The sequence below is a fragment of the Pseudophryne corroboree genome, chromosome 4, assembly GCF_028390025.1.
Source record: "Pseudophryne corroboree isolate aPseCor3 chromosome 4, aPseCor3.hap2, whole genome shotgun sequence".
NCBI classification, from domain to species: Eukaryota; Metazoa; Chordata; class Amphibia; order Anura; family Myobatrachidae; genus Pseudophryne; species Pseudophryne corroboree.
The window spans coordinates 437,600,425-437,611,127 of record NC_086447.1 but is presented as its reverse complement, the minus strand read 5'-3'; the positions used below and the strand labels follow the sequence as shown (position 1 = coordinate 437,611,127).

The window sequence follows — 10,703 nt, the reverse complement described above, 5'->3', positions numbered from 1 at the left end:
TTTTCACACACTCCCATAAAACGGGCAGTTTCCGCCCAGAAACACCCACTTCCTGTCAATCACACTACGATCAGCAGAACGAAGAAAAAACCTTGTAATGCCGTGAGTAAAATACCAAACTTCTTAGCAAATTTACTTGGCGCAGCCGCAGTGCGAACATTGCGCATGCGCAGTTAGCGGAAAATCGCACCGATGCAAAGGAAAATAACGAGCGAACAAATCGGAATGAGGGCCATTGTATGTATAATTTTTATGATATTTCAGAATTGGAGACCCCTAATTTGCTTATTATTAGGACACAGCAGAGCAGCTTTTCTCATTTCTGAGTTACAGTTGACAACATCAATAATGTAGTCAAACAATCCATAGGATTGTGAAAAAAATAACAAAAATGTACTTAATAGGTCATGCAGGAATGATAGCAAAGAAATAAACTATAGTAAAAGGACAGTGAAAATATTCCATACAATTAAATGTAAATTGTCAATGACATCACAAGAAAGCTAAATAGGCTTTATACAACAGTCAAAGATAATGTGGGATCAATTAATAAAAAGAGGCTGCATATAGTCCTGTCCTTATTCTGATGCTCACTCAGTGGCTACGGATCGAGGCACAAATTTTAGAATGATCGGTGTCTTAGGTTGCATGAAACCTGTAGTGCTGAACTCCATCGGGATCTGCAGACAGAAAAATGACAAAGAAATGAGTAAAATTATGACATTCAATTTACACAACAATAATGCCACAACTTTTATTATTTGATAAATAGAGTCTAACAACTTCATATTTTTGTACTTTGCCATTGTCTCGCTTAGCACACTTTGGTTACATCTATGACCATGAGTAATTTGTGAGTGGCATAGTAATGATGAATGTAAAGTGAAGACTGATGTTTCTCCCAAGCAAGACCTTGGACAACATAGTAAACTACTGCTACAGTAACTACTGGATGAGTCTCCGATAAACAGTACAAAATGCTTGGGACCAGAGGCATTTTGGATTTTTCCTTATTTTGGAATACAAGGCAGATCTGTCACATGAAGCACCACCAGGGTCAGTGTCGGTGTGGAGAAAAGTCCTAGAGAGTTCACCAGATACTGTGGTCTAAGGTCAGTGCTGCATCCTCGATCCTTTGATTGCAGCTTGCAACTTGGCAACAAGAGCAGAGGCGGCAAATCACAGACCTAACAGTGAGTAGGGTGGCCAGAAAAGCCACACTCTCACCAAGTAAGAATGGTGCCCATAGAGTAGACACATGGGAACTGGAGAATGGGGGGGGCTGAAAAGCAAGATATCGGTTTCAGAGTCAGAGCTATGGGTAAACATGCCCCGAGTCGCATGCAATGAAATTTAAATGGTGTCGCTGACACAGCTCCCGAAAACCTACGGTTTTTGGAACAACAGATATGGGAGACTCAACCTGCAGCAGGACATACCACAGAGATAAAAGGCTAAATGTAATAGGGTGCAAGGAGCTGGAGGAACAGGAGCTTGTGTGAGAATGCCCATATTTTTAAAGTGGAAATCATTTACAAGGCAAAACCAACCTGGTTTCATATTGTAAACGATTTCTGCTTTGAAAATACGGGCATTCTCACACACTCTCCCACACCTTCTGCTTCTTGCACCTTATTACATTTAGCCCAACGTTTCCATTAGTCCCTATAACACGCAACTGTTCATGTTTCCCCCAAAGGATATACGTAATGCAGTGGTTTCCAAACTGGGTGCCATGGCACCATGGGGTGCCACAGAGCTCTTACAGGTATGTCATGGGTTTGAGGTACCACATTGAGTTATTTGTGGTCAATGTGATAGGCAAAAGTACTGCTGGTGGCTACAATCATAAAATAACAGGTTTAAGCACAATATTCTTAATTTAATATTTTTTTGCTGTATTTCTCAACACATAATAATGTGCATCTCACAAACGCTTAAACCATTAGCACAGGGGTGGCCAACCAGTCAGAGTCAAAGAGCCAAAAAATCTTGTTAGGTACGTCAAAGAGCCGAAGGTGATCATGCAAAAATGGGGTGTGGCCTTGTGCCTGCTAGGCACCGCCCCTGGTATAAAATATATTGAAAAGGCCAGATCCACATAAAATAAATTTTTAAAGCCAGATCCAACATAAAATACATTGAAGAATGATTCACATAGTACACTTCAGCCAGCACCCTGCTGTGTCACTCCAGTCAGCTCCCTCACTTGTCACTCCTGCTTGCACCCTCCTATGTCACTTCATCCAGCTCTTCCATGCGTCACTCTTGCTAGAACCCTCATGTGTCACTTCAGAGCCCCCCAACTCATGCCATTGTAGCAGCTCCTTATTACCCCTTTCACACCGCGCAAATATCCCGGTATCGACCCGGCATATTGCCGGGTGGACACGGGTTGGTGTGTGGTGTGAATGGGCCATGGTCGAATTCCTGGATCACCTGACCCGGTAATTCAACCCGGGTTATAAGCAGTGTTTTTCCTTCGTTGAATACCAGGTCAGTGGTAGCGTAAACGGGTTCCCGGGTCGAAGGAACCCGTTTACTACTGAGGGAGAGGCGGCGTTGAGATTAGCTCATCTCCCAGCGTTGCTTCCACCCCTGCTTCCACCCCTGCAGCTATGACAACCGACCCAGCAAATTGCCAAGTTGGGAAGCCACCTGTTAGGGTCCACTGCCGGATCCCACCCAGGAATGACCGTTTCTAATTCCCAGGTGGGATCCTGCATTGGCGATGTGAAAGGGGCTTAAGGATCCTCTGTTTGACAGTGGGTGTTTTATCTCTAGTATCTGGCTCCCTCAGTCCACAGTCCTCTTAGTGCTTCCGAGTGTCTTTCTGGAGTGCAGTGGTTACCGGATATGTTGTGGTAATGTGACTTCAAGTGTCGGGAGCCACATTTAAAGAAAGAAAGAGCCACATGCGGCTCAAGAGTAACAGGTTGGCCACCGCTGCATTAGCATATTTCAAAATGTGTAAAACTCCCAGGTGTTTGATAATATGGCTTGGGTACAGAATATCGATAGTTAGGAACCCGACACAACTCGGTAAGTATTTTTACCCTACTCCGGGGCTTAGTAAGAAAGGAGTGCAGTTTCCGTCCATGCCCCTTCCTCTCTAGCAGACAGCGGCAGCTACCCTTTCTTTAAATTACAGAGCATCAGGCATAAGGCTATATGCTTACCAGAGTATCTTTACATGGGCGACATGTAAAATGCTGGAGGAGAGCTGAGATTACTACTTTCATGCTCAGCATAGCAAACCTCATCCCAATACAGTTCCTTGGTCCATCTCCAAAGGGCAGGAAGGTATAAGGGGCATGGTTTTCCCGGTTTTCTTTACTGAACCTAGAAAATACATAGAGTATATCTGTTACAGTACAGTAAACATAGAGAAATGTAATTAACAAAGCTTACTGTGCACGCACATAATGTAAACAGACGACATTGCCTACAGAACTAGGGTCTTCACTAATTTTATTGCTGCTGCACCATAATTTTACAATGAACATGTAAAGCACATAGAGGACGAGGCAAGGGTGGACACAAATCATCTGCAATTGCACTTGCATTGTGTACACAGCAGATATTTACTTGTAGGTGGAGCTGCATAAACCTCTGCCATCTTACCGCCCCCATCTGTACACCTGACTTTATAGCTGTCATGAATATTGAACACTTAAACCAGGCTTATAAGGGATAGGTTATGTCTTATGAAACACCAGGTGTAATTTACAAAAAAAACTGTTATTTGAGGACTTCAGTGCAACTCCTGTAAAATGAATAACTAGTGCTAAAGAAATATACAGACCAAGTCTCCCATAGACAAAATGCTTGGGATCAGAAATACTGCATTTTAGATTTATTTTTTGTTGGAATTATTTGAATAACATACTGAGGTATCTTGGGTATAGGACCCAAGTCCTAAATGCATTTTGTGTTATGTTTCATATACTGTACATAACATTTTTGAGAAAGAAAAGCTGTCAATATTACTATTTCAAAAAGTTTCAGATATGGGAGATTCAACCTGCACTATGAAAAAAGTGAAGTACTTCCAACAGAGCTGTCTTAACAGCAGTGTAAGTCCCTGGGCAAAGCAATGTACTGGAGTCCCTCCCTATTCGTTCTCCAGCGGTGGGGTGGGTGCTATTGGCGGCGGCTGTGATGTCTCGTGGGCAGCAGGGGGTGTTCTATCTTCCACAACCGCATCCTCCAGTCGTGGGGGAAATGGGCTGGTTGAGAAGGGGGTTAGTGACATGGGTGCTGGAGAAAGAATAATAAACTGTAGAAGGAGGGGCATTGAGCCGATTGGGGGAGCACTGTGACTGGACTGGCTGGGAGGGGGAGTTCTAGGTAGGGGGGCAGTGAGATGGGGATGCGGTTAAAATACTGGCTGTCGGGATCCCAGCAGTTGTAATACCAATGCCGGTGTCAGTGATGTGGTCGGTCTACTGGGTTGGAAAAGAGGGAGACACAGGGATTGGTCAGTGAGTTTGGGAGGACAATTGCTGGGGGAGGGGACTGACCTGTAGATGGACTGCCTGGCCTCGCACTCCAGCACTACGCATACCGATACCGGCAGCAGCCCCACAGTCTTCATGTCTCTGCTCCAGCTGGTCAGACTTGATGTGTGCAGAAGAGGTGGCTGCCAGCGATAACTGCCTCACCCTAAGGCGAGATCCCAGGAGCCAGGAGGTGTTAGGACCTTTTCCATGCTTATTTCAGTGGGAAGAGAAAAGTGACAAACAGCCACCATCAGTGAGAGCTGTGAGGACTAGAGGCAGGGCCTCCCATCAGCACTCTCTAATACCCCTTTTCCACCAGCCCGCATACAACACGGGTTATTGCACATGAACGCGCATAACCCGTGTTGCTGGCTGGTGTAAAGTTGGAATAATCCGGGTCGAATGACCCGATATTCTAACTCGGGTAGCTTGCAGGGTTGAACACGGGTTCAACCTGGTAAGCTGTGCAGTGTTAACGGAAGCGACATGGCTCCCGTTCGCACTGTATGGGAAGGTGGCGCTGGGAGTTCATCCAGCCCCCGCTGCATCACCGGCAACGTCACCGGCAACGTCACCAACCCGGCAATATGATGGGTTGAAAATGGCAGATGGAAAGGGGGCTGATGCGGGTCGCAGCCGCATAGCACCCGTGTTAGGCTCCCAGCTGCGACCCGCGTATTTAGATGGAAAAGGGGTATGATTCACAAGTGCAGAGGCACAGCTGCCAGTATACTCACCAGGCATGCACTCACCAAACTCCCTGGTGTACACAGCACCAGTAGCATTATGGCAGTGGCAGAAGGGTGCTGAGACCCCTTGGAACTTCTTGTGGGAAATTTGCCTCTGATTGCCCGCAGCTGCAACCTCAGTGCGGCTGTTCAATGGGTGGTGGGCATAGGTGCTATCTAGGGACCCCTAGGCAACTGACCATTAAGCCCAATGGATGAGATGGCCTAACTTCCGATAATATTGGTCTTACTGTACTTTAATCAAGGTATAGGAGGAAGAGGAGGGACAAGAGATGAGAGGTTCCAGGAGAAAGAGAAGATCCCAGGAAAGGTCACGGTGCCATGGCAGAGTGTCATAAAACACAGAGGATGCAAGTTGACAGGATCACAGGAGAAAGTGCCAGGGGAAAGGGTTCAATAAGCAACTTTCCAAAGATGGTGAAGGCTTACAGATCTTAAGTTCTGTACCTACTTTGGATCCACCCCTCTAGTAGACCCTGAAGGGAAAGTACAGATAAGATGTGCAGGGGCATGATGCAGTGAATTACAGGCCCAACCCCATAGCTCAATGCCACTGTGCTAAAGGGAACGGGCCAAAGCTACAATATTTGATGCAAATCTTAACATGAAGCCTCTAGAGCTATAACTTCACTATGGAAATTTGTTGGATCCAGGAGACTGGATCTACCCACAGAGAGTAGGCTATTCTGTGGGTATATTTCTGCAGAGGTATGGCTTTGCTCAGTGACTCTGGAAGAAGTCTGTAAAAGTAAGGATTAGCTCAGGAACTTCCTGCACCCTATAAACACAGTTGTAAGCCATGGTAAGCAGGCCGGTGAAGTTCTACACTGAGCTCCCGCTCCTATAGACTCTTTCTAGAGTTTTTGTGGAATCAGACTTCAGATTTTCTGTTATTGTTATTTTAACTGAAATGCTAGGAAACTATTGTGGGGGTTATTCAGAAATGAACGAAGATCGCTGCATACGCAGTCAGATCTGCATTCATCTCCTCACATGCTGGGGGCTGCCCAGCACAGGGCAAGGCCATCCAGCATGTGTGAGGCCGCCTCCGGATGCATCTGCAATTAGATTGTGGACACATCGGATCAATGGTTGACCCCTGGCAGTTCAGCCTGGCTGCCCCCAAACCGTGGAGCTGCCCCACAAAAACCCGCCACTGTCAATCACATTGCGATGTGGCCACAATGTGTATATCTGCGCAGCTGCAATGTGGCCGCTGCACATGCGTAGTTCGCTGCAACCAGAAAACCGCTGCGCAATGTAAAATTTAGAATCCGTAATTATAATGTAATAACTTGTTAAAGAACTAAGTTATTTTTTTTAAGTCCTTCTTTTATTTTCCTCTACTAGGCTGCCCATTATCACCATGCATAGCAACTTCAGCTGCTTTTCAAAAAAGTGTTAATGTGCAGTGTAATGGTTCACGAGGAAAGTGTGATCTGGCAGTCTCCACTGACGTCCTTTATTTAAACCACTGTAGATGTCATGCCTTCATTACAGTTATCCATAATGTTTGATTACTTCAGAGGGTGGGGGAAATCCTGTCTGATTCATATTTGCTGTAAGTTACCTTTCAGGATGGAACTCTTGAGGATCTGGCCAATATTCAGAGTCATGATGCAACACATATGCTGGGATCATACAGACCACCCCCTTTGGTATGGTTACACCACTGATCTCAACAGTTTGCTTTGAAACCCTCTCCAATCGCCCCGCAGGGGGGTACATGCGGAGGGTCTCTTGAATCACCATATCTAGGTACTCCATCTTCTTCAGGATTTCATAAGTGGGATTAGCCTGCAGGTGACAAGTTATACAAAGAGTAATGATTAGGAATCTCCTTTACCACTTCACTTATCTTATTTCCCCCTCTCCCAGAATGTAAATTTGTGTTTTCTATTTTTCTCCTCAATAGAATGACATGTGAGTTATTAATCTGTCAATGGCCATGTGCATTGTATGGCTGCTTATATGTCAATTGTTTAAAAAAATTAAAAAACATTTATCACATATCTACATGGACCATTAATATAATTCACTTGGGTAAATTTACTAAGGTGGGAGTTTTTTTAGAACTGGCGATGTTGCTCATAGCAACCAGGCAGATTCTACTTAACATTTATCTGTTTCTAGAAGATAATAGATATAGATATAATCTGATTGGTTGCTATGGGCAACATCACCAGGTCTAAAAAACTTCCACCTTAGTGAATTTACCCTTTAGTGCAGCGGTTCCCAAACTTTTTGGAATCACGGCACCCTAGAGCAACATAACTTTTTTCATGGCATCATTGGGCCAAATGTTTGAGAAATTTTAAGATAAATATTACATTAAGTAAATTGTGTTTATATGTCATCCTTTTAGAGTCAGTTGTGTGGTGAGGGACAAGATTTGTTTCTGTTTGTCCACATATTTTATGATTGGCAGCCACCAGCACTGGTTTTGCCTATTACATCGACCTAAATAACTTAAATTGGTCCTGGACCAGCAATCCAAGCACCCCTGCAAGTGTCATGAAGCACCCCAGGGTGCCTAGACACACTGTTAGAGAACTACTGGATTAGTGTATAAAGTGCTTTTTCCAATAAAATAGGACTCAGACATCTACTTGTGTGTGCTAAGCTTGTCAAATATTTCTCTAGTGTTAAATCCATTCTTTATATATATATATATATATATATATATGTATCTATCAATCACAGAAAAGGCGGCACTCAGACTGTCATAAAATCTTGTAATGGTGCAAAAAAGAAATCTTTTTTGCACCATTACAAGATTTTATGACAGTCTCTGAGTGCCGCCTTTTCTGTGATTGAAATATTTTGGGGGGCCTTACCAAAGCCCTCCACGGAGGAAGGCACCAGAGCAGGACATATCCCCCAGCGGATACTGGAATGCCGGGGCAGCAAGGTACTAATATATTATTTATATATATATATATATATATATATATATATATATATATATATATATATATATATACATACATACATACATACGTATGTATATATATATATATATATATATATATATATATATATATATATACATACATACATATACACACACATATACATACATATATATACACATACATACATACATATACACACCCTGAGAACCCAGCACTCACCTTGGTAAACTCACTCACTTCAATATATCAGTACATATACAAACAATGGGGTTTTAGTTCATGAACTGTACGATGCATTTAAGCTTGCAGGCCAACATCAAGGGACCCCATCTCATGGCAAGTCCTACTCTATCACCTAGACTTTTAAACACCTGGTCAATGCTATCACATCAGAGTCAAATTGCAAATATGCTTCCAGGTGCTGCAAGCTTAAATGCATTGTACAATCCATGAACTAAAACCCCATTATTTGTGTACTGATGTATTGAATTGAGTGAGCTTACTTAAGGGCCCTACACACTTAAAGATTATTTTTCCAATCTGGCTGATTGGCAATGACTGGGAGCAAATGACAATCAACCATTTAATTTAACAAACATAACCAATTTGTCTCAAAGTCCATTTGTGTCTGTTTTACAGACAAAAATGGACTTTGAGTGCAAATAGTCAATTGTCAGTTGCTCCCAGACATTGAAGGATTTTCTTTCCAATCAGCCAGATTGGACAGATAATCTTTAAGTCTGTAGGGCCCTTAAGGTTAGTGCTGGGCTCTCGTATAATATTATTTAAGCAATGTGGTCACAGGCCACCACGTCCCAGCCTGGGGGTGGTGAGTGCAGGTGTGCACCCCACTCCTGGGTATGGTGAGTGCGGTAATTTCCTGTATATGTATATATTTGGTTAATTTTTAATTAACCTTTCTGTGATCATAGCTTTCTCATGCACCCCTCCTAAGCTCATATACTTTAAACCTGTGTCAGCTGCTTCCTTTGTGGTAAGTTAGAAGCTGTGTTGGTGACTGTCTCCCCTTTAAAAGCCAATAAGTTAGTTGGCAGGGCAGCGTTAAACGTGGAAGCATATTTTCAGGCCAGGGTGGTGAGTTCAGGTGTGCACCCCATGCCTGGGTATGGTAGTTACATGTATGTATGTATGTATGTATGTATGTATGTATGTATGTATGTATGTATATGTATATATATATATATATATATATATATAATTAACCTGCTTATCAACAGGTTTTATAAGGGCTTCTAAAAATAAGAATTTACTTACCGATAATTCTATTTCTCGTAGTCCGTAGTGGATGCTGGGCCTTCCTTAAGGACCATGGGGAATAGCGGCTCCGCAGGAGACTGGGCACAAAGTAAAAGCTTTAGGACTACCTGGTGTGCACTGGCTCCTCCCCCTATGACCCTCCTCCAAGCCTCAGTTAGGATACTGTGCCCGGACGAGCGTACACAATAAGGAAGGATTCATGAATCCCGGGTAAGACTCATACCAGCCACACCAATCACACCGTACAACCTGTGATCTGAACCCAGTTAACCGTATGATAACAAAGGAGCCTCTCGAAAAGATGGCTCACAACTATAAACAACCCGATTTTTTTGTAACAATAACTATATACAAGTATTGCAGACCATCCGCACTTGGGACGGGCGCCCAGCATCCACTACGGACTACGAGAAATAGAATTATCGGTAAGTAAATTCTTATTTTCTCTAACGTCCTAGTGGATGCTGGGACTTCCTTAAGGACCATGGGGATTATACCAAAGCTCCCAAACGGGCGGGAGAGTGCGGATGACTCTGCAGCACCGAATGAGAGAACTCCAGGTCCTCCTCAGCCAGGGTATCAAATTTGTAAAATTTAGCAAACGTGTTTGCCCCTGACCAAGTAGCTGCTCGGCAAAGTTGTAAAGCCGAGACCCCTCGGGCAGCCGCCCAAGATGAGCCCACTTTCCTTGTGGAATGGGCTTTAACAGATTTTGGCTGTGGCAGGCCTGCCACAGAATGCGTAAGCTGAATTGTACTACAAATCCAGCGAGCAATCGTCTGCTTAGACGCAGGAGCACCCAACTTGTTGGGTGCATACAGGATAAACAGCGAGTCAGATTTCCTGACTCCAGCCGTCCTGGAAACATATATTTTTAGGGCCCTGACTACGTCCAGCAACTTGGAGTCCTCCAAGTCCCTAGTAGCCGCAGGCACCACAATAGGCTGGTTCATGTGAAACGCTGAAACCACCTTAGGTAGAAATTGAGGACGAGTCCTCAACTCTGCCCTGTCTGAATGAAAAATTAGGTAAGGGCTTTTATAAGATAAAGCCGCCAATTCTGAGACACGCCTGGCTGAAGCCAGGGCTAACAGCATTACCACTTTCCATGTGAGATATTTTAAGTCCACAGTGGTGAGTGGTTCAAACCAATGTGATTTTAGGAACCCCAAAACTACATTGAGATCCCAAGGTGCCACTGGAGGCACAAAAGGAGGCTGTATATGCAGTACCCCCTTGACGAACGTCTGTACTTCAGG

General features: G+C 43.9%; 1 protein-coding gene across 1 annotated transcript in view; it reads right to left on the bottom strand.

Annotated features, from left to right (window-relative positions):
* Window positions 1-226: 226 nt before the first annotated feature.
* The window catches only part of LOC134909715 (cytochrome P450 3A9-like), a 78,400-nt gene continuing 67,923 nt past the window's right edge, over window positions 227-10,703 (bottom strand). The window contains exons 11-13 of the mRNA XM_063916909.1: window positions 6,822-7,048; window positions 3,180-3,342; window positions 227-680 (exon numbers count right to left, since the gene is read on the bottom strand). Of these exons, the coding sequence (XP_063772979.1) occupies window positions 591-680; window positions 3,180-3,342; window positions 6,822-7,048 (480 nt within the window). The 3' untranslated portion in view covers window positions 227-590. The remainder of the gene's footprint in view (window positions 681-3,179; window positions 3,343-6,821; window positions 7,049-10,703) is intronic.